At 40.9% G+C, this 27,892-nt stretch overlaps 2 protein-coding genes across 8 annotated transcripts in view; one reads left to right on the top strand and one right to left on the bottom strand.

The window, feature by feature from the left end:
- Positions 1-4,583, bottom strand: part of LOC110537214 (AP2-associated protein kinase 1) — a 102,629-nt gene extending 98,046 nt beyond the window's left edge. For all 5 annotated transcript variants that reach the window (XM_036937218.1, XM_021623081.2, XM_036937214.1 and 2 more), the window contains exon 1: positions 3,756-4,583. In XM_036937218.1, the coding sequence (XP_036793113.1) occupies positions 3,756-3,915 (160 nt within the window). In that variant the 5' untranslated portion in view covers positions 3,916-4,583. The remainder of the gene's footprint in view (positions 1-3,755) is intronic.
- Positions 4,584-5,845: 1,262 nt separating this feature from the next.
- On the top strand, positions 5,846-27,529 carry LOC110537213 (annexin A4). 3 transcript variants are annotated; one of them, XM_036937213.1, is made up of 13 exons: positions 5,846-5,933; positions 11,291-11,335; positions 12,225-12,312; positions 18,122-18,216; positions 19,923-20,036; positions 21,799-21,889; positions 24,148-24,227; positions 24,473-24,529; positions 25,651-25,744; positions 26,038-26,133; positions 26,873-26,931; positions 27,044-27,166; positions 27,273-27,529. In XM_036937213.1, exons 2-13 carry the CDS (start codon positions 11,327-11,329, stop codon positions 27,324-27,326), a joined length of 960 nt encoding a protein of 319 aa, XP_036793108.1. In that variant the 5' UTR covers positions 5,846-5,933; positions 11,291-11,326; the 3' UTR covers positions 27,327-27,529. The 3 variants fall into 3 exon arrangements, with proteins under 3 accessions (XP_036793108.1, XP_036793107.1, XP_021478755.1); XM_021623080.2 differs by lacking the exon at positions 5,846-5,933 and adding an exon at positions 9,462-9,572; XM_036937212.1 differs by lacking the exon at positions 11,291-11,335 and having other exon boundaries at positions 5,850-5,933.
- Positions 27,530-27,892: the final 363 nt, after the last annotated feature.

Genomic DNA, 27,892 nt, shown 5'->3' with positions numbered 1-27,892 from the left:
TGTGCATCCACTGTCCCACAGCCCAGACAGTCAATTTATAAACTTAATCTCCCCTGGAAAAAAAGCATCTGGACAATATTTCCTCATGCTAATAGGCTAGCATTTGATTTGCAGCAGTTTGGGTTTGTCTAAACCTTGTAATTTGCTTCAATAATCCATAGAATTTGTTTTTAAGCACTCAAAATGTTTTAGTTTGAACATTCTGATTTTTCCTTTTGTGGCCATGATTTCAGTTTAAAATGTTGTAGCTTGCATTCCGCCATTGGAATTAATGGGGATAGAAGAGTGGTAGATTGAATAAATACTCTTATAATGGTGATTTTTACTGCTGCTCTAAATGTATTTATTACTTTTATTTCTTAATTAACATGTATTTTTCTTGATACTGCAATGTTGATTAACGGCTTGTAAGTAAGCATTTCACTGTAAAAGTCCATACCTATTGTATTCGACGCATGTAACAAATAAAATGTTATTTGATTCCAGTCTCATTATGAAACTACAGTAGAAGTCGGAAGTTTACATACACTTAGGTTGGAGTCATTAAAACAGGTTTTTCAACCACTCCACAAATTTCTTGTTAACAAACTAGAGTTTTGACAAGTCGGTTAGGATATCTACTTACAGACAGATAATTTCACTTATCATTCACTGTATCACAATTCCAGTGGGTCCGAAGTTTACATACACTAAGTTGACTGTGCCTTTAAACAGTTTGGAAAATTCCAGAAAATTATGTCATGGCTTTAGAAGCTTCTGATAGGCTAATTGACATCATTGGAGTCAATTGGAGGTGTACCTGTGGATGGTGTACCAATTGGAGGTGTACCTGCGTTCTGTCTCCTAGAGATGAACGTACTTTGGTGATAGAAGTTAAAATCAATCCCAGAACAACAGCAAAGGACCTTGTGAAGATGTTGGCGGAAACAGGTACAAATAAATATATATCCACAGTAAAATGAGTCCTATATTGACATAACCTGAAAGGCCGCTCAGCAAGAAAGAAGCCGCTGCTCCAAAACTGCCATAAAAAAGCCAGACAACGGTTTGCAATAGGACTGTTTGGCCATAATGACCATTGTTATGTTTGGAGGAAAAAGGGGAAGGCTTGCAAGCCAAAGAACAAAATCCCAACAGTGAAGCACGGGGTGGCAGCATCATGTCGTGGGGGTGCTTTGCTGCAGGAGGGACTGGTGCACTTCACAAAATAGATGGCATCATTAGGGGGGGAAATTATGTGAAGATATTGAAGCAACATCTCAAGACATCAGTCAGGAAGTTAAATGCGTCTTCCAAATGGACAATGACCCCAAGCATACTTCCAAAGTTGTGGCAAAATGGCTGAAGGACAACAAAGTCAAGGTATTGGAGTGGCCCTCACAAAGCCCTGACCTCAATCCCATAAACAATTTGTAGGCAGAACTGAAAAAGCGTGTGCGAGCAAGGATACCTACAAACCTGACTCAGTTACACCAGCTCTGTCAGGAGGAATGGGCCAAAATTCACCCAAATTATTGTAGGAAGCTTGTGGAAGGCTCCCCGAAACGTTTGACCCAAGTTAAACAATTTAAAGGCAATGCTACCAAATACTAATTGAGTGTATGAAACTTCTGACCCACTGGGAATGTGATGAAAGAAATAAAATCTGAAATAAATTATTCTCTCTACTATTATTCTGACATGTCACATTCTTAAAATAAAGTGGTGATCCTAACTGACCTAAAACAGGGAATATTTTCCTGTATTAAATGTCAGGAATTGTGAAATACTGAGTTTAAATGTATTTGGCTAAGGTGTATGTAAACTTCTGACTTCAACTGTATATGACTAGAAGACAAGACAAGATATTGAAGTAAAGAAATCAAATTGGCCTAACCATTCCATACACCCCAATCCATAAGAGCATTATTTGTCATCTTCTGCCAACTGTCTTTGTGGCATCATGTTAAATTAGTAATCTTCATTGCAACTGTAGGCTGTGAAATTTACAGTATATCTAGCTTAACTATCTTAGCATGGAATTTACAGTAAGTCAATGTTGATAGCCTACATGTTATACCATAATGGTGTTGAATTTCAATGTGTTTAAACTGCAGTGTACTGTGTAGATCTATACAATATTGCAGTGGGAGTTGCTGAGCTAAAACTGAGGCAGGGATAGGCTAGACTGTCTCCATTCACCATGTTTCAGACTCAGTGTACACTGCAAAGCGGCACTCTAAAAGGATGGACAGAATAGGCAGAAATCATGAGATGCAATTTGCCTTACTCGTCAACAAAAGCATTGGATGTGAGAAAGTGATAGAAACATTGTCATCATGAACTGAGGTTGTTAGAGCAAAGTTGCAGTCTTTAAGAAGGTTGTGCAAAGTAAATTAATTTTACAAGATGTCAGGGCTACATCTTTACCATATCAGTGAACACAATCCACACAAATTACTCCACTGTGCAGGATAATGCAGACACTGCACCTTTCACTCAGGTGTACGATACAAAATTGTAGTGTTATGTGATAACTGGGGTCAGGCATTTATTTGTATGTAGATGATTGTGTTTATTCAGGCTAGGTTATGCATTTGCCATTTTCAAAGACTAAGCCCATTTATTTTTCTATTTTTTAATTAATTTAAAGGATTGACTGAGTTTACATGGAATCGAATCCAAGCCAGATGCTTAATGAGAAAAATATACTGTTTTGAGAGGTGATTTTACACCACTGCACAGGGAGTCAGGGATTAATGTCACATCACTTCCTCACATCAAGGCATTATGGTCCTGTGTGGCTCAGTTGGTATAGCATGGCGCTTGTGGAGGACAAGTAAGAAAATGTATGCACTCACTACTGGATAAGAGTGTCTGCTAAATTACTCAAATGTAAATGTACAATTATCTTCAGATTCTTTGGATTTCACTACCAAGTACATGAGTGATATCAAACAATCAACAACTTGATCTGCATGGTATTGGGTTGTCAAAATTACAAAAATGCCAGGATTAATGTGCCCAATTGGCTTTTGTTTAAGAGTACAAATTCTTTGACACCCCAAACATCTCTCTCTGTGCTCTTCAGTACCTGAAAATTAGCCATCATTCCTAGTGAGCCTCTTCTCGTGTCCATGGTCACTAATTTTAATAATTCATAGAACACCGAAAACAGACGGTTCCTGAGTCCATGGTCACTAATTTTAATAATTCATAGAACACCGAAAACAGACAGTTCTGAGTCCATTTAAGTGCCTAATACGTAAGGGGATTTCCTGACAATTAATTTACCAAATGCAGATGCTGCTCCAACAATGACAGAACTGTCAGTCATTTGACTGATATGACATAAGTCACATCTTGCAGCAGCCACACACTTGATCCTCAAAACTGATGCCATGAAAGCCACACTTCAAACAACATGGCACGATGGCTTATCCATCTACAGTGAAATAGTCATTGGCTGGGTGTGTCAGATGTAGGAGTGTCAGGAATAGGAGTACATCATGTGGAAAGTTGACACAACAGTATGTCTTTACCAATGGCATACAGTAGCCATATCACACTGAAACCTCGGCTTGCCTCTGGCTTGAGCATAAAAGAATTCCATCATTCCATATTTCATGCAGCAGCTACCTGATTGGTAATGACTGATTGATGTTGACCATTGTTGCAGTTTGCTGTCTGACTGAAATGTCACATGACATGTTCTCAGTCAACATGAACATCAACACATTGTTTCCAAAAGACAAGCATCAATTCCTACATCTCACCTTCGGCCACTGTTTCTTCAATAGTGACTTGGTGCCGCCCAATTGTACATGAACGTCCAATTAAATTGCCACCTGTATGGCTGGATCCACTGCTACCCCCTCCAGAAGCAGGTCCAGAACTGACCAACTCCCGACGAGATGAATCAAAAAACTTCCTCATTATACTTTTGTCAAGTCTCGATGATCAGGAAAAATGATCCACACTTCGATACAGACTGTTCAAATGTCCTTGTTTACAGTTGTGCCAGTTTCACAAATGTATGTATTGTGCCAGTTTCCCAAATCTTGTATTTCTGGACAAGGCCGAAGGTTTGTCTGACACAGCCAGTCTTGTTGTTTGCAGATGCCAAAACAGCTGTGATTTCTTCACCAGCACTGGCAGCAGTTAGCTATCTCATCATTGACTAAGTAGCTAGCAATCTCGGAATGACCCGTCTACTATTTGCTTGACAGACTAGATACATAGACAAGATAGCAGACTATAATGATTCCGCTAAACCTTGTGCAGTATTATATTTGCTATCGTCTCGGAGGACATTTCTCCATCAATACAGCTGTTCAGGGGGTTGTGGGTCCCTCCGACTCCGCGGCTAGTTTATGACATTTCATGTAGCTAAGGTTATCCAGGTTATCCTCTAAAAATGATGTCCGTTGCAATATATCCCCGGTGCAACGTGCAAATGTTACACGATCCTTCCATATTCAATGTCTTTCGGCAAATATGATTATTTCCAAGTCTACTACAACACATAATCTAGCTAGCTACAATTAGCTAACGGCTGCACACGAACCGCTAGCTAGCTATTTCGCAACAGGAAATGAATATCAAACTGACAGGAAATGGTCATTCCGATACTGAGTGTACCGATTGGAGCTAGATACTTTCGATCTCAGTTTGGTTTGATAGCTCCGTTAGAAAATATAGATAAATAATAGCCAGCTAGGCTAATACAAGCTTCGGCTACTACGACAACATCAACATAGCAGCAGCTGCCTGCTAAGGCTTACAGCAGTGCAGTCATGATATCTGTATTTCTACGATTGGGGGGCACTGGTGGGAAGCATCTATAGCTAGGTTTCTATCCAATTTGCGACAGATTTTAATGGGAATACTGTCAAATGCATAAAAAATATGCACATTTTCCCACCAGAGATATGTTTCTATCAAACTGGCTTTTTACAGATGAAAGGCAGTGCGGGATGACGTAGTGCACATAAAACTTTTCCCGTTACATTCCCATGTAGGCTACCGAATGAAAAATACAGGTTAAATGGGTTTCCATCGCATGTTCAACTCTACTGATGGTTTTGTCATAAAATTGTTATATTGAAAATGTGCCCAATCTTTCTTGGCACATGCGCTCTAGCCAACAACTCGCAGATAAAGTGCGTAGGCTACCCCATTATGAATGTAACATGATTGTGAGCGATATTATTTATATTTTTCAAACAGCAGCCAAGCTTCGATCATCATGTCACCAGAATAAGACCCTCGATATTTATTGGAAAAAATTGCATCAAGCTCATCACCTTGCACATTCGCCACCCTGTTTTTGATTGGATTCATTAGGATCCCCATTAGACGACGCCAATGGCGACAGCAATGCTTACTGGGGTCCGACATATAACGAAAAAGACATTACAGACAAAATACTTTACTATTTACATATAAAAACATTAACATGTAGTGTGTGTGCATCTATCAGTTTCACATACAGTGCATTCGGAAAGTATTCAGACCCCTGGACTTTTTCCACATGTTGTTAGGTTACAGCCTTATTCTAAAATGTATTAAATAAATACAAATCCTTAGCAATCTAAACACATGATGACAAAAGGAAAACAGTTTTTTATAAATGTTTGCAAATTTATACAAAATTAAAAACAGAAATACCTTATTTACATAATTATTCAGACCCTTTGCTATGAAACACGCAATTGAGCTCAGGTGCATCCTGCTTCCATTTATCATCCTTGAAATGTTTCTACAACTTAATTGGAGTCCACCTGTGGTAAATTCAATTGATTGGACATGATTTGGAATGGCACACACCTGTCTATATACAGGAAGGTCCCACAATTGACAGTGTATCTCAGAGGAATGTGGATGTGGTTCAGAAGATGTTGGTTCATCAGCAGGATTCATTTTCACAGAGAAGGCAGGCTGAATCACATGTGGTGAGCGAACGACACGGGGATGGTGGTTGGAAGAGCGCGCTTGTTTGAAATTGAAAAGCGTCACGGTAGTTTTTGATAAAGAAATTACATCAAGACAAACCAGCTGCATTATAAGTGGGATGGCACTGTTGAACGCTACATCCCAAAGGGTTCGTGCTGATTTTACGGAGATTGACAGCCGGAATTTCGTCCCTTGAGAAAGTAATACGTTGTGTCAGGAGAAGTTCAGTATTATCATACGCTCTAAAAAAGAAAAGGTTCCTCGAGTGTCCTTTAGGGGTTCTTCAAATTGAAACTGTGGGGGAACCCCTATAAGTTCTTCTAGGAACCCCTTTTAATGGTTCCTCGAATAACCTTTTGAATCAATTTTGGGGGGTTTGTTTTTTAACCCCCTCCCCAATAATAATAGTAACATATTTTAGTTGTCAGTGTTTTATTATGATTTTTTTTTTTTGGGGGGGGGGGGGGGGGGAGGCAGAAGAGGTCTAAGCGCGAGAGGGAGGAAGACGGTGAACTTGACTCGGTTAAAAATGGCTGGAAAAGGGGAGATGGTTTGTTAAAGAAGAATGGTAAAAAGTGTAAGTAGTGAGCTGAAGACAGAAGGAGAAATGGTGTGAATGAGGGCGAAGTATCGGAGGTGGTAGGTGTGGTGAAGTTATCTGGGGCCAGAGGCTTGCACTGAGGGTCAGGATGAAGACCGATGGAGTGAATTATTTTGAAAAAGTGGACCCTTGCCTTTTGACTGATCCATTTGTGGTTTCAGGGTGTGTGGAAGCAGAATTTGGTACTGTGGAATCGGAGTGTAACCAGAAGTGTTCTTGTCATAATTGTTTGTGTTTCTGCTGGTCAGAGGGTGAAGGCGATCGGCGTTAAACAAATGGGGGCAAGAAATGTGAATTCTTCCGCTCTCAAAAGGGCGCCATTGAAAGAAGTGATTACTGGAGTAGCAGTAAATGTAAAACTTGACCAACTGAAGGGGAAGATTCCCGGTGTTTGTGATGCTCGTAGTGTGGTGCGACGCAGACAGGTTGGTGAAACAGAATCATTGCCTGTTCTTTTGAGATTTTATGTTGTCTCTTTGCCCGACAAAGTGATGTTAAGATGTATGAGCTTTTGTGACGAATACATCACGTTGTTACAGGTGTCAAGCTTATGGGCATGTGGCAGCAGTGTGTAGTAGGGAGGTTCCTAGGTGTGAGAAGTATGCAGAAGGGCATGAGTCAAATAAATATGTATTAATGGGGGAAAGTAGTGGTATGTGTTCATTGTAGGGGTGCCCATGGGGCTGGGGATTAGAAATGCCCCGTGCAATAGAGGCAGGTTGAGGTTTCCAGAGTTAGATTAGTGCAGAAGTTGTTGTATGCTGAGGCAATTAAGAAAGTAGAAGAAGATGGGTCAAGGGTGAGGCAGTAGTGTGAGTGAATGATCTGTACCAGTACAGAGGGATAGGCCAGTAAGTAATATGTTTCAGTAAGATTGGATTTTTAGCATTTATAGCAATGGTTATCAACTGTGCTGCTGGTCAGTCGCAGAAAACTGAGGTTGTGGTGGCAGCTGCAGAGAGGTATTTGGGTGTGCAAGACTTGACATCAGAAGAGTTACCGGGTGTGTTAAGTGGTGTTGTCCCGTCCTTTCAGGTTGTTGGCATTGAGGTAGGACTAAATAGATTTAAATAGTGGAGTATGGTGATTTTATTTTTATTTTTTTGTGAGTGTAGTGTTAGATGGTAGGGTATTTATGTATTTATTTTTTCAAGCAAAGTATAAGGGAGTTGTACTTCAATCTACTAGGTGGTAGTAATGCAACATATTGGATGTCAACCACAAATAAACCTCATTGAAGAAGAAATAGTGCATGTCAGAGCGAAAACCAAGCCATGAGGTCAAATTAATTGTCTTGTAGAGCTCAGAGACAGGATTGTGTTGAGGTACAGATCTGGGGAATTATACCAAAATATTTCTGCAGCATTTAAGGTCCCCAAGAACACAGTGACCTCCATCATTCTTAAATGGATGAAGTTTGGAACCACCGAGACTCTTCCTAGAGCTGGCCACCTGGCCAAACTGCACAATTGGGGGAGAAGGGTAAGGGAGGTGACCAAGAACCTGATGGTCACTCTGACAGAGCTCTAGAGTTCCTCTGTGGAGATGGGAGAACCTTTCAGAAGGACAACCATCTCTGCAACACTCTACCAATCAGGCCTTTATGGTAGAGTGGGCCAGATGGAAGTCACTCCTCAGTAAAATGCACGTGACAGCACACTTGGAGTTTGCCAAAAGGCACCTAAAGACTCTCAGACCATGAGAAACAAGATTCTCTGGTCTGATGACACCAAGATTGAACTCTTTGGCCTGAATGCCAACTGTCACATCTGGGGAAAAGCTGGCACCATCCCTACCGTGAAGCATGGTGCTGGCAGCATGCTGTGGGGATGTTTTTCAGCGGCAGGGACTGAGACTAGTCATCATCGAGGCAAAGATGAATGGAGCAAAGTACAGAGAGATCCTTGGTGAAAACCTGCTTCAGAGCACTCAGGACCTCAGTCTGGGGAAAAGGTTCACCTTCCAACAGTACAACAACCCAAAGCACACAGCGAAGACAGCGCAGGAGTGGCTTTGGGACAAGTCTCTGAATGTCCTTGAGTGGCCCAGCCAGAGCCCAGACTAGAACCCGATCTAACATCTCTGGAGAGCCCTGGAAATAGCTGTGCAGCAACGCTCCCAATCCAACCTGACAGAGCTTGAGAGGATATGCAGAGAAGAATGGAAAAAAGTACCCAAATACATGTGTGCCAAACTTATATCTTCATACTCAAGAAGACTCGATGCTGTAATCAATCCCAAAGTTGCTTCAACAAAATACTGAGTAATGGGTCTGAATACTTATGTAAATGTGACATTATGTAAATGTGACATTGCAAAAATGTCTAAACCTGGTTTTTCTTTGTCATTATGGGGTATTGTGTGTAGATTGAGGGGAAAAAATACATTTAGAATAAAGCTGTAATGTAACAAAATGTGGAAAAAGTAAAAGGGTCTGAATACCTTCTGCAAACCTGGTCTGAAAAACAAATAAAGCAACACCTCTCTCCCAATTAACAACACATCATTTAATCGCGTGACTCCACTATTACTTCTGGTTATTATATCAATATTTGCGCATAAACGCGTTTCCACCGCCCCCATTCTCACATTATACATTTCACCGACACAAAGATCCAGCAATTTTCTGTCAGCATTTATAAATTGTACCGGCATTTAATGTTTACATCACTTTTCATGCGTCAGGTAATTCATTCGCATGAAATGGTTGGATGGGAACCTGGTTAATGAAATTAACGTTTTTTCCCTATTTGTATATTCCAATCTAGTATATGGGATGACTGGCTATTTGTCTCCTTGTCGCATAATACAAATAAAATACAATAAGTCTGTTGCAGAGAGATCTAGGTGGTAAGCAAAAGGCCAAGGTACCATTAAGAGAGATATGACGCTCTTGACTGAAATATAATGTGACCTGTGTAAGTATAAAGGGGTGGGACCGAAAATCTTTCTGTGTCGGCCCCTGGGCTGCGTTTTAAAGCCGACGTTCCGTTCTCAGAAGAGTTCCGTTTTGTCACCACTTCATTCTTCCTCATTTGTAAGTAAATATTTTACTGTCATTTTAGGGTGAGGTTAAAATAGGCACAAATAAGCTATAGATTCGTGTTTTCGGTTGTTGTTTTTACTCGAAGCTTTAGAATATTATTTCTGACACATTCAAGGGTGTGCCTCGAACATAAACTAAACCTCAGAAGTTATTCTTCCATTGCTGGCCGCCAGCTGACAGACATCGCTTCCTGAGACCAATTGTTGGGTTGATTTAATTTATCCTTAACATTACACCCACAAACAGGGAAACAATTAACAAACAATTATAAGAACTGTGTTGGGTAACAATGTCTCCACATCTATCGTAAATATATATGTAAATATGTAGTGCCTGCGTTGTGGTAATTTTGTGAACTGCATTTCATTGGTTGCATTTACTCTAGTGGGCTAATGATCATTTTGACGTAAAAGTCCTCTAAATGCACCATCAGCATTATCTGCATAATGTGCAGGGGTGATCACATTGAAATAATGTACTGTATATCTAGTAGGCTATTTCTAATGTTTTGAAGTGGCAGTTGGACAGAGGCAGAGGCAGATGTCAAAAGGGTTCTTGTTGTACCAGGTATTTTCACGCCAAACTAACAAAACGCAGCAGGCTTAACGGACCAGATGTATACAGTGAAATAGTTGTTATCCTTGGCTAATGTTCCAGCGGCACAATATGGATAACACCCCTGGACTAAAATATATATTTTTGCATTTGAAGTGGGACTATAAAGATTGTTGGCTCCCTATGTTATTAGAAACATTATCAACATAAACTAGTGACTGCCTGAGGCAATATGCCCTGCCCAGAGACTGATGTATTTTGTCTCAATTGGACTTTCGGGGAACTGTTGTGAGCTAATTTTTTCAGTGGGTAAAGCTGGTCTCTTAGAATAGAACACTAGCTAAATACCCACTGGCCCTCTCTTACTGAGTAGTGTAATTACAGGTGTGTGTGTAATTAGTTGACCTGTGACGATTGTTCCACTGGGAAGACTGGATGATGAAATGTGTTTTGGGTAATCGCATACAGTCAGTAATGGAAAAAGTACCCAATTGTCATACTTGAGTAAAAGCAAACAAATATGACTCAAGTGAAAGTCACCCAGCAAAATACTAATTGAGGAAAAGTCTAAAGAGTATTTGGGTTTTAAATATACCTAAGTATCAAAAGTAAATGTAATTGGTAAAATATACTTCAGTATCAAAAGTCAAGTTATGAATAATTTTAAATTCCTTGAATTAGAAAAACCAGAAGGCACAATCTTCTTGTTTTTATTTATTTATGGATAGCCAGGGGCACACTCAAACACTCAGACATCATTTACAAATGAAGCATTTGTGTTTAGTGAGTCCGCCAGATGAGAGGTAGTAGGGATGACCAGTGTTGTTCTCTTGATAAGTGTGTGAATTTGACCATTGTCTGTCCTGCTAAGCATTCAAAATGTAACCAGTAATTTTGGGTGTCAGGGAAAATATATGGAGTAAAAGGTACATAACTTTTACTTCATTACATTCCTAAAGAAAGTATTAATAATACCCCCAAAAATGATATAAGTAGTACTTTAAAGTATTTGTACTGAATAACTTTTCACAACTGCATATAGTATTAATTAGAGAGCAATGCTGTTTCATCTGCTTTCAAAGCTCACCACATTGTTCAATGAAGAACGCATTACTAAGAATCCTAAGAAGTAATAACAATGTTTCTTTTCATAGCTTTCCCATCTCTTGATTAAGTTTTGAAACTCTACAATGGCAGCGGTAAGTCCCAGCACCCAACGTGTGTACTGTAGTACGCTTTGTGACTGGACTAGGAATGATAGTGGTCAACATTTCCATACATTTGCATGCATGCTCACATTTGAATTAGGTTTTGTTTGCTTAGTCTTGGAGTTTATTTTCTTATCAAGATTTATTTGTTACATGCGCCGAATACAACCGGTGTAGACCTTACCGTGAAATACGTACTTACAAGCCTTTAACCAACAATGCAGTTAAAGAAATAGAATTAAGAAAATATTTACAGCTTAGTCTAGGTCATTTCTACACGTAAGTACTGCAGGGGTAAAATGACTATGCATGGATAATAAATAGTGAGTAGCAGCAGTGTAAAAACAAAGGGGGGGGGTCAATGTAAATAGTCCGGATGGCCATTTGATTAATTGTTCTGCAGTCTTATAGCTTGGGGGTAGATGCTGTATCAACAGTGTATTCATTCAAGTTTGCAGAAAGATGGGTTATGGATGGGTGATGGAAATAGGCCCTAAAAACACAATCCTTACTGCTGAAAATATCAGCCATCGAGCAGACGAGGTAGTCTGGCATACACTGTAAACAGTAGATAGCAGTTGCGGCAGCTGAGGTGAGGGCGGCTCATAATGGCTGGAATGGAGCCAATGAAATGACATCAAACATGTAGCATTCTACTCCAGCCATTACCACGAGCCCATCCTCCCCGGGGTGCCACCAACCTCCTGTGGTAGATATAGAAAATAAATGTATCACTGTCACTAAACCTTTTGAGATGTGTATGCTTGTGCGTGTGTGTACCCATAGTCTATGACTCAAACTACAAGGGAATGGGAGAGTGACTGTGATACCAATGCATGAGCCGTTTAAACGTATGCCATATAACTTTCTCCCACTGTAGATTGGCAACCGTGGAACCGTGGTTGAAGCCGCTGCTTTCAATGTAGAGGAGGATGTGAACCGTCTGAGAGGAGCCATGAAGGGGGCTGGTGAGTGATCATAATGAGGTGTCAGATAGGCCGGATGTGAGCGTTAGTGTCACTTTTTTTCTTCTCAGAAAGCGTTATATCCTAAAATAGTTTGTCCTTTCCATGAAAGCCCGAACCTACCTTCCTGTTATACAGTATGCTATGCAGTGCCTTCGGAAAGTATTCAGATCCCTCAAATTTTTCCACATTTTGTTAGGTTACAAGCCTTATTCTAAAATTGTACACACAGTACCTATAAAGAGTGAGAAAAAAAATGGTATTTCGATATTTTTGCTAAATTTCTTCTTTTATTTAAACACTGAAGTATCACATTTACATAAGTATTCAGACCCTTTACTCAGTACTTTGTTGAAGCACATTTGGAAGTGATTACAGCCTTGAGTCTTCTTGGGTATGATGCTACAAGCTTGGAACACATGAATTTGAGGAGTTTCTCCCATTCGTCTCTGAAAATCCTCTCAAGCTCTGTCAGGTTGAATGGGAAGCGTTGCCGCAAAGCTATTTTCAGGTCTCTCCAGAGATGTTAGCTCAGGTTCAAGTCCTGGCTCTGGCTGGGCCACTCAAGGACATTGAGACTTGTCCCGAAGCCGCTCCTGCGTTGTCTTGGTGTGTGCTTAGGGTAGTTGTTGTTACATCTGCTCGTGCCACGCCCTCTACTGCTCATCCTGTGTCTCCTTGACCTGCCGCCTCTGTCTCTGTCTCTGTGTGTGTGATTGCATGGGCGGAGACTAGAGGTCGACCGATTAATCGGAATGGCTATTTAATGGCCGATTTCAAATTTTCATAACAATCGGAAATCTGTATTTTTGGGCGCCGATTTCAAAAATAAAAACATGTATTTTTTATATATACCTTTATTGAACTAGGCAAGTCAGTTAAGAACACATTCTTATTTTCAATGACGGCCTAGGAACGGTGGGTTAACTGCCTCGTTCAGGGGCAGAACGACAGATTTTCACCTTGTCAGCTCGGGGGATTCAATCTTGCACCTTACAGTTAACTAGTCCAACGCAATAACGACCTGCCTCTCTCTCGTTGCACTCCACAAGGAGACTGCATGTTACACGAATGCAGTAAGGCAAGGTAAGTTGCTAACTAGCATTAAACTTATCCTATAAAAAGCAATCGATCATAATCACTAGTTAACTACACATGGTTGATGATATTACTAGATATTATCTAGCGTGTCCTGCGTTGCATATAATCTGACTGAGCATACAAGCATACAAGTATCTGACTGAGCGGTGGTAGGCAGAAGCAGGCGCGTAAACATTCATTCAAACAGCACTTTCGTGCGTTTTGCCAGCAGCTCTTCGTTGTGCGTTAAGCATTGCACGGTTTATGACTTCAAGCCTATCAACTCCCAAGATGAGGCTGGTGTAACCGATGTGAAATGGCTAGCTAGGTAGCGCGCACTAATAGCGTTTCAAACGTCACTCGCTCTGAGCCTGTGGTTGTTTCCCCTGCTCTGCATTGGTAACGCTGCTTCGAGTGTGGCTGTTGTCGATGTGTTCCTGGTTCGAGCCCAGGTAGGAGCAAGGAGAGGGACGGAAGCTATACTGTTACACTGGCATATACTAAAGTGCCTATAAGAACATCCAATAGTCAAAGGTTAATGAAATACACATGATATAGAGGGAAATAGTCCTATAATTCCTATAATATCTAGACCACCAGCTGTCATATGTTCTGAGCAAGGAACTGAAACGTTATTTTTCTTACATAGCACATATTGCACTTTTACTTTCTTCTCCAACACTTTGTTTTTGCATTATTTAAACCAAATTGAACATGTTTCATTATTTACTTGAGGCTAAATTGATTTTATTGATGTATTCTATTAAGTTAAAATAAGTATTCATTCAGTATTGTTGTAATTGTCATTATTACAAATAACATTCAAAAAATCGGCCGATTTAATCGGTATCTGCTTTTTTGGTCCTCCAATAATCGGTATCGGCGTTGAAAAATCATAATCGGTCGACCTCAAGCGGAGACAGGTGTGCTGGGGTCAGAGCATATCCCCACCATCTGCAACCTGTTCCATTATCAAGACCTCTGCAAATACTCATTCCTGCCAGATCGTAATCTCTGCTCATTCTTCCCGCTCTGACTCTGGTCCCTGTCTCCAGTCTCACATCTCCTTATCCTGCTACTCTGCCCTGGATTCCCCACGCTACTTCTCCCTTGGATTCCGCTCTGGATCTTCTTACCCTGTCCCAACCCCTCTCGCTCCAGCCTCAGCCTCGGCACCTGGTTTCCTGCCTGCCCGAGCTTCCCCTGGCCTGCACTCCATCTTCCCCCTGTGATTCAATAAATTCCTTGGAAATGGTTGTACTTCTGGAAGGTTCTCCCAACTCCACAGAGGAACTCTGTCAGAGTGACCATCAGATTCTTGGTCAGGGAGGTGACCAGAGATGAACAGAGAAAAGTACAGACAGATCTCTGCATAACAGTTGTCCTGTTGGAGGGTGAACCTTCACCCCAGTCTGAGGTCCTGAGTGCTCTGGAGCAGGTTTTCATCAAGGATCTCTGTACTTTGCTCTATTCATCTTTGCCTCATTCCAAACTAGTCTCCCAGTCCTTGCCACTGAAAAACATCCCCACCTTGCTTCACCATAGGGATGGTGCCAGGTTTTCTCCAGACCTCCTTGCTCGCACACACTTTTTCAGTTCTGCCCACAAATGTTCTATAGGATTGAGGTCAGGGCTCTGTGATGGCCACTCCAATACCATGACTGTTGTCCTTAAGCCATTTTGCCACACCTTTGGAAGTATGCTTGGGGTCATTGTCCATTTGGAAGACCCATTTGTGACCAAGCTTTAACTTCCTGACTGATATCTTAAGATGTTGCTTCAATATATCCACATCATTTTCCTGCCTCATGATGCCATCTATTTTGTGAAGTGCACCAGTCCCTCCTGCATCAATGCACCCACACAACATGATGCTGCCACCCCCATGCTTCACGGTTGGGATGGTGTTCTTTAGCTTGCAAGTCTCCCCCTTTTCCCTCCAAACATAACGATGGTCATTATGGCATAACAGTTCTATTTTTGTTTCATCAGACCAGAGGACATTTCTCCAAAAAGTACGATCTTTATCCCCATGTGCAGTTGCAAACCGTAGTCTGGCTTTTTTATGGCCGAGCGGCCTTTATGGCTGAGCGGCCTTTCAGGTTATGTCGATTATAGGACTATTTTTACTGTACATATAGATACTTTTGTACCTATGGATATAGATACTTTTGTAGCTGTTTCCTTCAGCATCTTGACAAGGTCCTTTGCTGTTGTTCTGGGATTGATTTGCACTTTTCGCACCAAAGTACGTTCATCTCTAGCAGACAGAACACGTCTCCTTCCTGAGCGGTATGACAGCTGCGTGGTCCCATGATGTTTATACTTGCGTACTATTGTTTGTGCAGATGAATGTGGTACCTTAAGGCATTTGGATATTGAAATACATCCACAGGTGCACCTCCAATTGACTCAAATTATGTCAGTTAGCCTATCAGAAGCTTCTAAAGCCATGACATAATTTTCTGGAATTTTCCAAGCTGTTTAAAGGCACAGTCAAATTAATGTGTGTAAACTTATGGCCCTTTGGAATTGTGACACAGTGAAATAATCTGTTAACAAGACATTTGGCGTGGTTAAAAAAACGGGTTTTAATGACTCCAACCTAAGTGTATGTAAACTTCCGACTACAACTGTACCTGAGCTCAATTTCGAATCTCATAGCAAAGGGTCTGAATAGTTACATGAATAAGGTATTTCTGTTTTTTGTTTGTAATAGATTTGCTAACATTTCTAAAACTGTTTTTGCTTTGTCTTTATAGAGTATGTGTAGATTGCTGAGGAAATTGTTTTATTTAATCCAAAAGTAACAATGTGGAAAAAGTCAAGGGGTCTGAATTATTTCCGAAGGCACTATAAGTGCTGTCACAATTTGTATTTCTTCTAGACCTCAATACAGGTGCCCTACACGACTGTAGTTCCTGTACTTTCCATTTTGATGATCTCATTTATTCCTCTAATTGTGCCCTGAGAGTACTTTCTTTATACTTGACTCATCCGTAGCCTTTACAGTATTTTGCCTTTCTCTTGTTCTATTTTTAAAGTTAGGATTGCATTATCGTTGCCTTGCTGATTTACAGTACCATTCAAAATGTTGGACTCACCTACTCATTCAAGGGTTTTTCTTTATTTTCTACATTGTAGAATAATAGTGAAGATATCAAAACTATGAAATACCACACATTGAATCATGTAGTAACCAAAAAAGTGTTAAACAAATCAAAATACATTTTATATTTAAAATTCTTCAAAGTAGCCACCCTTGATGACAGCTTTATACACTCATGGCATTCTCTCAACCAGCATCTTTCACCTGGAACAGGTGTGCCTTCTTAAAAGTTAATTTGCAACGACAGCTCAAATAAACAAAGAGAAAACGGCAGTCCATCATTACTTTAAGACGTGAAGATCAGTCAATTTGGAAAATTTCAAGAACTTTTAAAGTTTCTTCAAGTACAGTCGCAAAAACCATCAAGCGCTATGATGAAACTGGTCCTCATGAGGACCACCACAGGAAAGGAAGACCCAGAGTTACCTCTGCTGCAGAGGATTATTAGAGTTACTAGCCTCAGAAATTGCAGCACAAATAAATGCTTCACAGAGTTCAAGTAACAGACACACCTCAACATCAACTGTTCAGAGGAGACTGTGTGAATCAGGCATTCATGGTCGAATTGCTGCAAAGAAACCACTACAATGACCCAAAACACCTCCAGGCTGTGTAAGGGCTATTTGACCAAGAAGGAGAGTGATGGAGTGCTGCATCAGATGGCCGGGTCTCCACAAACACCCGACCTCAACCTATTTGAGATGGTTTGGGATGAGTCTGAACGCAGAGGGAAGAAAACGCAGCTAACAAGTGCTCAGCATATGCTGGAACTCTTTCAAGACGGTTGGAGAAGCATTCCAGGTGAAGCTGGTTGAGAGAATTGCAAGAGTGTGCAAAGCTGTCATCAAGGCAGTGTGGCTACTTTGAAGAATCATAATATATATAATATGTTTTGGATTACCACATGATTCCATATGTCTTATTTCATAATTGTAATGTCTTCACTATTATTCTACAATGTAGAAAATTGTTTTAAAAAATTATTAAAACCCTTGACTGAGTAGGTGTGTCCAATCTTTTGATTGGTACTGTATATATTGTGTATCTGTACCGGTCTCTATGCTGTACAATGCAGAAAAAACATTGACCATTGTAAGAAAATAAAGTTTTTTTTTTTTCTTTAAAAAAGGAAAGCCTGTACAATGGTATAAATATAAAGCCTGCACAATTTGTCTCTAAATGGGTGAATCTTGGCACCATGTTTGGAATGCTTATGCTTCACCTGACTCTAATGTGAGATGTATTAGAAACCGATGGCACATACATTGAGGAACGGGTATGCCCATGGGTCCAAGGGGAGGAGCTTGGAAACAGGAAGTGTGTCAGTTCAGCATTCATGTTGAACTCTGTTTGAGCACTTTCTAGCTCGTGATATCAGGGAGATATTTCTGTCCATTATTTCTATTGAAAATGCAGCCACACTATGGACAAGTGCCATTTAATGTCAAAGTTCTGTCAGTGTCAAGTTTTAACATTGACATCTCAACCAATGTGTGAAATATTGTATTCTTAATTGCAATGGTGATCGATGCTGTTTTGTCAATAACAAGTTATTTTATCTTATAATGCAGCATTATAATGTGAAGGTATACAGTAATGTTAGTCTGAGATGTTTTCTTACAGGCACAGATGAGGCAGCTGTCATTGAGGTCCTGGCACGTCGTACCATTGCTCAGAGGCAACGCATCAAGGAGGCTTACAAGCTGACCGTGGGGAAGGTAATAAGTGTTCATTTTTACTTATATCAGATGGAGTGACACACCTGTCGAAGGCAATGGACAATACCTGTGTTTATGACATTTCTCATATCCCAGTTTGAATTATCAGACTATTCTTAAGTTTTCCAAAGCCAAACAATGCCAGCTCCAGTAATTGAGGAAGACTATTTAGATATTCTCATATTAGATATAGTTCAAGTGCATGGCAGGAGTATGCAGGGGTTGTGTAAATAGTTACATTTATCATCTTCGTTCCTGGTGTGGTTTTGTGTGTTACTATGGGTGTGGTGGTGTCTGTCTGGTGTTAATGTTTACTTTGTGTTGACAGTTGGTGCCTCGGGTTCATCATTAACTCTTACAAACAGATGGTGTTGTGGACAGAGGATAGAGAGAGGATTATCTAGGACTGGCCACCCCTCATAGCCTGGTTCCTCTCTAGGTTTCTTCCTAGGTTTTGGCCTTTCTAGGGAGTTTTCCCTAGCCACTGTGCTTCTACACCTACATTGCTTGATGTTTGGGATTTTTTGGCTGGGTTTCTGTACAGCACTTTGAGAAATCAGCTGATGTAAGAAGGGCTATATAAATACATTTGATCTACCTTCAAAGATTAGGTGAATAATACTCCTCATGGGGGTTGAAGACCAGTTTCAGTCAGGATACTGCATTGTGTGTTTAAGTGAAGTAGGAAGATTACAAAGTGACAGACCCTATGTTAAGTTATTATTTAACTTGACATTTAAAACCGAAAGGGAAGTCTGATCAATGTTTACTCTACTGGTGTGTGCTTATCTGTCCTATTTCACATGTACAAGTGTGGAATGTATATGTGTGAATTGTTAATGTCGTTTTTGCATATCTCACTCTCCCTGAAACAATGTCTCAGCCATTATGAACAGCGCCCCTCAAGGGCACATCAACAGCTTTTTCACCTTATTAGCAACCTTTCGGGTTACACTCAAACAGCTAGGCTACCTTCTGCCCTACTGAAACAGTGAGATAGGAGCTGTCATGTGGTCTGGCATAAAATGAATTGTTGATAAAGTTATCTAGACCCCCTTAGGGTGATGGACACAATTCGCCCAGCGTCGTCCAGGTTAGGGGAGGGTTTGGACGGGGGGCTTTACTTGGCTCATCGCGCCCTAGCGACTCCTTGTGGCGGGCCGGGTGCCTGCAGGCTGATCTCGGTCCTCAGGTGAACAGTGTTTCCTCCGACACATTGGTGTGGCTGGCTTCCAGGTTAAGCGAGCGGGTGTTAAGAAGCGCGGTTTGGCGGGTCATGTTTTGGAGGACACATGACTCGACCTTTGCCTCCTGAGCACGTTGGGTAGTTGCAGCAACGAGAAAAGATCGAAATTGGGGGGTAAAATACAATAAAATTAATTAAAGTTATAAAGACCCATGGTTGAATGAGAATGCTTGCCAAAGGGAAGGGCAAATATTGCTAGTGGAATCCTCCTGGTCAGAAACAGGGAGACATATAGTGTGTGTGGACGCCCAGACAGACGAGGTCACTCTTTACTAGCTGTGTCATTTGTTCAACTCCTCTGCAACCACACCCTTCTGGCAGTTGAATTGTATCTAGAATGTGCTAGGTTAAACAATCGGAGATATGAGTGTATTGAGAAATCGTGAATGCTAAGTTGAGCACTCGGCAGGGGATTGTGTCCATTGGACCCATTTTAAATGTCTGTGTAATGCCACTGCAGGACCTGGCAGATGATCTGCAAGGAGAGCTGACGGGGAACACTGAGAAAGTGGTGCTGGGCCTCCTGATGATCGCTCCTAAGTATGACGCTTACGAGCTGAGGACCGCTATAAAGGTCAGTTATTACTGCCAGGGAAACCGTCACAATGGGGATATACAGTGGGGCAAAAAAAGTATTTAGTCAGCCACCAATTGTGCAAGTTCTCCCACTTAAAAAGATGAGAGAGGCCTGTAATTTTCATCATAGGTACACTTCAACTATGACAGACAAAATGAGAAAAAAAAATCCAGAAAATCACATTTGCAAATTATGGTGGAAAATAAGTATTTGGTCACCTACAAACAAGCAAGATTTCTGGCTCTCACAGACCTGTAACTTCTTTAAGAGGCTCATCTGTCCTCCACTTGTTACCTGTATTAATGGCACCTGTTTGAACTTATCAGTATAAAATACACCTGTCCACAACCTCAAACAGTCACACTCCAAACTCCACTATTGCCAAGACCAAAGAGCTGTCAAAGGACACCAGAAACAAAATTGTAGACCTGCACCAGGCTGGGAAGACTGAATCTGCAATAGGTAAGCAGCTTGGTTTGAAGAAATCAACTGTGGGAGCAATTATTAGGAAATGGAAGACATACAAGACCACTGCTAATCTCCCTCGATCTGGGGTTCCATGCAAGATCTCACCCCGTGGGGTCAAAATGATCACAAGAACGGTGAGCAAAAATCCCAGAACCACACGGGGAGACCTAGTGAATGACCTGCAGAGAGCTGGGACCAAAGTAACAAAACCTACCATCAGTAACACACTACGCCGCCAGGGAATCAAATCCTGCAATGCCATACGTGTCCCCCTGCTTAAGCCAGTACATGTCCAGGCCCATCTGAAGTTTGCTAGAGAGCATTTGGATGATCCAGAAGAAGATTGGGAGAATGTCATATGGTCAGATGAAACCAAAATATAACTTTTTGGTAAAAACTCAACTCGTCATGTTTGGAAGACAAAGAATGCTGAGTTGCATCCAAAGAACACCATACCTACTGTGAAGTATGGGGGTGGAAACATCATGCTTTGGGGCTGTTTTTCTGCAAAGGGACCAGGACGACTGATCCGTGTAAAGGAAAGAATGAATGGGGCCATGTATCGTGAGATTTTGAGTGAAAACCTCCTTCCATCAGCAAGGGCATTGAAGATGAAACGTGGCTGGGTCTTTCAGCATGACAATGATCCCAAACACACAGCCCGGGCAATGAAGGAGTGGCTTCGTAAGAAGTATTTCAAGGTCCTGGAGTGGCCTAGCCAGTCTCCAGATCTCAACCCCATAGAAAATCTTTGGAGGGAGTTGAAAGTCTGTGTTGCACAGCAACAGCCCCAAAACATCACTGCTCTATAGGAGATCTGCATGGAGGGATGGGCCAAAATACCAGCAACAGTGTGTGAAAACCTTGTGAAGTCTTACAGAAAACGATTGACCTCTGTCATTGCCAACAAAGGGTATATAACAAAGTATTGAGAAACTTTTGTTATTGACCAAATACTTATTTTCCACCATAATTTGCAAATAAATTCATAAAAAATCTTACAATGTGATTTTCTGGATTTTTTTTCTTCTCATTTTGTCTGTCATGGTTGACGTGTACCTATGATGATAAATTACAGGCCTTTCTCATCTTATTAAGTGGGAGAACTTGCACAATTGGTGGCTGACTAAATACTTTTTGCCCCACTGTATGTAACACTTTTCAATACTGTACCTCTCAGAGCTATTGACATTGTATGGGGCTATTCACCTCATCCACCACCCATGTGTTGCCTCACACTACTCAATGAAGTATTAACATATCTCTCCACATCTCTTTTGCTGAATGCTAGGGTTCTGGAACAGAGGAGGCTGCTCTCATTGATATCCTGGCTTCAAGGACAAATGCTGAAATTAGAGTTATCACGGAGGTCTACATGAAAGGTACATCACAGCCTCTCTGTGCAATGTATTGAATCTCCATCTGTAAGAGTGCTGTATTTAAACAGGCAGCCCAATCAGATATATGTATTTATTATACCTTTATTCAACTAGGCAAGTCAGTTAAGAACAAATTCTTATTTTCAATGATGGCCTAGGAACAGTGGGTTAACTGCCTGTTCAGGGGCAGAACGACAGATTTGTACCTTCGGTTACTAGTCCAACGCTGCTCTAACCACCAGGCTACCCTGCCTTTGGCATATATCACACACAGTTGAAGTCAGAAGTTTACATATACATTTAAACTCAGTTTTTCACAATTCCTGACATTTCATCCGAGTAAAAATTCCCTATTTTAGGTCAGTTAGGATCACCACTTTATTTTAAGAATGTGAAATGTCAGAATAATAGTAGTGATTTTATTTCTTTCATCACATTCCCAGTGGGTCAGAAGTTTACATACACTCAATTATTATTTGGTAGCGTTGCCTTAAAATTGTTTAACTTGGGTCAAACATTTCGGGTAGCTTCTCACAATAAGTTGGGTGAATTTTGGCCCATTCCTTGTGACAGAGCTGGTGTAACTGAGTCCGGTTTGTAGGCCTCCTTGCTCGCACACGCTTTTTCAGTTCTGCCCACAAATTGTTTATGGGATTGAGGTCAGGGCTTTGTGATGGCCACTCCAATACCTTGACTTTGTTGTCCTTAAGCCATTTTGCCACAACTTTGGAAGTATGTTTGGTGTTATTGTTCATTTGGAAGACCCATTTGTGACCAAGCTTTAACTTCCTGACTGATGTCTTGAGATGTTGCTTCAATATATCCACATAATTTTCCATCCTCATGATGCCATCTATTTTGGGAAGTGCACCAGTCCCTCCTGCAGCAAAGCACCCCCACATGATGCTGGCACCCACGTGCTTCACTGTTGGGATGGTGTTCTTCAGCTTGCAAGCATATCCCCTTTTCCTCCAAAGATAACGATGGTCATTATGGCCAAACAGTCCTAATTTTGTGTCATCAGACCAGAGGACATTTCTCCAAAAAAGTATGATCTTTATCCCCTTATGCAGTTGCAAACCGTAGTCTGTCTTTTTTTTATGGTGATTTTGGAGCAGTGGCTTCTTCCTTGCTGAGTGGCCTTTCAGATTATGTCGATATAGGACTCGTTTTACTGTGGATATAGATACTTTTGTACCGGTTTCCTCCAGCATCTTCACAAGGTCCTTTGCTGTTGTTCTGGGATTGATTTGCACTTTTCGCACCAAAGTACATTTAATCTCTAGGAGATAGACCGCGTCTCCTTCCTGATTGGTATGATGGCTGTGTGGTCCCATGGTGTTTATACTTGCATATTGTTGTTTGTACAGATGAACGTGGTAGCTTCAGGCGTTTGGAAATTGCTCCCCAGGGTGAACTAGACTTGTTGAGGTATACAATCTCTTTTCTGAGGTCTTTGCTGATTTCTTTTGATTTTTCCCATGATGTCAAGCAAAGAGGCACTGAGCTTAAAGGTAGGCCTTGAAATACATCCACAGGTACACCTCCAATTGGCTCAAATGATGTCATTTAGCCTATCAGAAGCTTCTAAAGCCATGACATAATTTTCTGGAATTTTCCAAGCTGTTTAATGGCACAGTCAACTTAGTGTAACAAACTTCTGACCCACTTGAATTGTGATACAGTGAATTATGAGTGAAATAATCTGTCTGTAAACAATTGTTGGGAAAATTACTTGTCATTCACAAAGTAATGTCCTAACCGACTTGCCAAAACTATAGTTTGTTAACAAGAAATTTGTGGAGTTGTTGAAAACTTGTTTTAATGACTCCAACCTAAGTGTATTTAAACTTCTGACTTCAACTGTATATTTGGCATTTTGACCAATCAGATCAGCTCTGAAAAAGATCTGTGATTGGTCAAAAGACCAATTAGTGGAGAAAATATCAGAATTGGACTGCCTTTGTAAATGCAGCCCATTTATCACATGCGGTGTATGGTAGAAGTCGATACCTTAGTATTGATCACTGTGTATAAAGAATAAACCTGATATAAGATATCGGTGTCTAGTCCTCTTTAGAGTGTATGAGAATTATTGTTTTCTATACAGCAATATTAAACTTTTGTTACCTGCCAAAGCTATTGACAGGGTGTTCACAAACCATTTCAAGTGTTGTGGTTAGAACTGCCTAGTCAGACCACTGGGACTTAGATAATTCATAACTTCTTCCACTTAATTTTACTCAATCATGTGACGACAGAACATGGGACGAGCCTGGAGGATGATATTGAGGCTGATACTTCTGGAATGTTCAAGAGGGTTCTGGTCTCTTTGCTCACGGTGAGAATCTTCCAGTATTGATCTCTCTAAATGCATTCCAACAGTCAAAGGAAAGCAAACAGAACTACAGTACATGGATTGTTGTAAGGGAAATAGTTTGTCCTCCTTCACTTCATCCATTATGTACAGTTTAACACATAGTGGATGATTTGTAGTTTTTAGAGGTCTCTTATAACCAGGTAATGATCATGTCATTGTCTGACTCATTGCTAACATGGCTTCTGCCTCTGTGCTTTGACTGACAGGCAGGGCGAGATGAGAGCAACACTGTGAATGAGACTCAGGCTGTGCAGGATGCTAAGGTGAGGATATGGACCCAGAGAGGAGGTGATCTGGTGCTGTCTATCTCAGTAGCACATGCTGGGGTATCAGGATCAATGTGCAATAATAGTGTTTAACATGATTTTTAATGACTACCTCATCTCTCTACCCCACGCATACAATTATCTATGATGTCCCTCAGTCAAGCAGTGATTTTCAAATACTGATTCAACCACAAAGACCAGCAAGGTTTTCCAATGCCTTGAAAATAAGGGCACCTATTGGTAGATGGGTAAAAAATTAAAACAGCAGACATTGACTGTCCCTTTGAGCATGGTGAAGTTATTAATTACAGTTTGAATGGTATATCAATACACCCAGTCACTACAAAGTTACAGGCGTCCTTCCTAACTCAGTTGCCGGGCAGGAAGGAAACCGGTCAGGGATTTCACCATTAAGCCAATGGTGACTTTAAAACAGTTAGTTTAATGGCTGTGCTGGATGGATCAGCAACATTGTAGTTACCCCACAATACTAACCTAATTGACAGAGTGAAAAGACGGAAGCCTGTAGAGAATAAAAATATTCCAAAACATGCATCCTGTTTGTAACAAGGCACTAAAGTAATACTACAAAAAAAGTGGCAAAGCAATTCACTTTTTGTCCTGAATACAATGTTTTATGTTTAGGGCAAATCCAATACAACACATTACGTCATGTGGGGGGGGGGGGCTTCGGAGTTGAAGCTGTAGAAGCCTCTTAGACCTAGACTTGGCGCTCCGGTACCGTTTGCCGTGCAGGAGCAGAGAGAACAGTCTATGACTAGGGTGGTTGGAGTCTTTGACAATTTTTGTGGAAAGCTCTTAGACTTACCCAGAAAGACTCACAGCTATATTTGCTGCCAAATGTATAGACTCAGGGGGTTGAATTCCAATCAAGATATATTATTGTTTTATTTTTTACATTATGTTAAAAATTGTCTTCCACTTTGTGTTTAGGTCATTGACAAAAAAAATCACAATTAAATCCCACTTTGTAACACAACAAAATGTGGAAAAAGTAAAGGAGTGTGAATACTTTCTGAAGGCACTGTATGTCCCAAAAACAGTGTTCGGAGATTGTCCTTTTGGGTTTGTGAAATGCTTTTGCTGTGGGTTCTCAGGATATCTACGAGGCTGGGGAGGCTTGTTGGGGAACAGATGAGGTCAAGTTCCTCACTGTGCTCTGTGTGAGGAACAGAAACCACCTACTCCGAGGTAATTGCCCCCACATTATAGCGGAGTTTGTTAGATCTTGTTTTGGGAGTGGGAAGTGATCTAATTTTCCCTTTGTTTTATTATTCAGTGCAACATTCAAATTGTTCATTATTCTTTACTGTGCTCTACTTTAATAAAGAAAATGTTTACTTCCAAATTGATTTTGCTACAGAAATGAATGTACAGACACAGTTCTGCTGTCCTCTTGTGGTGATATGGGGAACAAATATTTTATAACGGCTTACTCATTCAAACAGTGATTCCACATCTCTGCCCTTCTCTCGTTCCCTCAGTGTTTGAGGAGTATCAGAAGATCTCTGGGAGGGACATCGAGGATAGCATTAAGAGGGAGATGTCTGGATCTCTGGAGGATGTTTTCCTGGCAATAGGTCTGTCAGACGGATCCATTTTGTTTCACTGCCTCTTGTAATAATGTACTGAAGACAGATCCCATTGGGTGTCGAACTGGTTGAATCAACGATGTTTCCACGTAATTTCAACCGAAAAATTCACTGTGATGACTTTGAATCAACGTGGAATATTTATTCCATTTTTTTTCCCACCCGACTTTTAACCAACATTTTTTTTAAACTACATTTTACTTAATTTCACGATGAATTCACATTAGTTGACAACACAACCAACTGTAAATCAAAACTAGACGTTGAACTGACATCTGTGCCAAGTGGGATAAGCCTTGACTGAGAAACAGATCAGTTCTGATGAAAATAAGCACATAAAGAGTATCCTGAACCAGACTAAGGGCACAGTGCTATAATTAAGCAATAAGGCACGAGGGGTGTGGTATATGGCCAATATACACAGCTAAGGACTGTTCTTAGGCACTATGCAACTAAGGTGCCTGGATACAGCACTTAGCCGTGGTATTTTGGCCATATACTACAAACCCCAGAGGTGCCTTATTGCTATTATAAACTGGTTACCAACGTAATTAGAGCAGTAAAAATAAATGCTTTGTCATATCTGTGGTATACGTTCTGATATACCATGGCTGTCAGCCAATCAGCATTCGGGGCTCAAACCACCCAGTTTATAATCCTAATTTGAAACTAAATCTTGTTCAGCTGCCATGCCTGATATATTGCTTTTTTTTCTTTCTTTTTGCAGTGAAGTGTCTCCGAAACAAGCCAGCATTCTTTGCAGAGCGGTTATACAAATCCATGAAGGTGAAGCCTTTTTTACATACTCTCCCATGAAGTGTGCATATCTGCCTACACTTATGGGTTATCAGACAAAAGTGGTCAGAATGTTGACGCTCCCTCCCTCTTGTCTCCTCAGGGTCTGGGAACTACAGACAGCGTACTGATTAGAATCATGGTGGCTCGGGCCGAAATTGACATGTTGGACATCAAGACCGAGTTCTCTAAAGCATATGGGAAGACTCTCCATTCCTTCATCAATGTGAGACCCTGGTCACTAAAGATTGAGTAATGATTTAAAATGTAGATTTGTGCCCATTTCTTTCTGTTATCTTGAAGTAATCTGAGTGTCTCTCTGTATTGTTAAGGGAGACTCATCTGGAGATTACCGCAAAATTTTGCTGGAGTTGTGTGGAGAGTAGGGCATTGAACGTCTAGGACATCATTCAACGATGACTTCACTCTGCAACAACACCATTGGTTCCTCTCCTATCTGCTGTTTCCTTTGCTTCCAGCTCTCTCAATATCCTCAGGTCTTCTGTGGCCCAAACATTTCAGAGACTAACCATGATGCCTTTTTTCACAGTTTGTATTACTAATTAAACCAAAGACAAGTTACATTTTACAGCTGCCTGCATGTCTTTATTGATCCCCTGCTTCAGCTTTAATTCATGTTGTGTGGCAACAGCTCTCTCTCTAAACATCTCAGGAAGCATAAAATATGGACCTTATTGACCTCTGCCTTCCACCTCTGTCTCAGCAGAAGGACATTTTCCTCTCTGACTAATTGAAGTCCGTTTAATTCATTTGTTTGAATGGCTCGTTTGTTGAGTCAGCTCTGAGTCATTTGACTTATTTGGATGTTTCTTAATTTCCTTCCAAATCAGACTATGTAGTTAATCATTTCACCCAGGCCCTCATACGCCTACAGCCTAATCACAGAGAGTTGTGAGAATCAAACTCTGAAATGTTGAATCCTTTAGAAGGG

Source organism: Oncorhynchus mykiss, chromosome 12 (assembly GCF_013265735.2).
Source record: "Oncorhynchus mykiss isolate Arlee chromosome 12, USDA_OmykA_1.1, whole genome shotgun sequence".
Taxonomy (NCBI): domain Eukaryota; kingdom Metazoa; phylum Chordata; class Actinopteri; order Salmoniformes; family Salmonidae; genus Oncorhynchus; species Oncorhynchus mykiss.
This window is presented reverse-complemented; position numbering and strand designations above follow the sequence as displayed.

Coding starts and splice junctions, on each gene's coding strand:
- LOC110537213 (XM_036937212.1), top strand. CDS start 5,877: ATGTTGGTTCATCAGCAGGATTCATTTTCACAGAGAAGGCAGGCTGAA. Junction 5,934..12,224: donor GGCAGGCTGAATCACATGTG/GTGAGCGAACGA, acceptor CTCCCACTGTAG/ATTGGCAACCGTGGAACCGT. Junction 20,037..21,798: donor AGCTGAGGACCGCTATAAAG/GTCAGTTATTAC, acceptor GCTGAATGCTAG/GGTTCTGGAACAGAGGAGGC.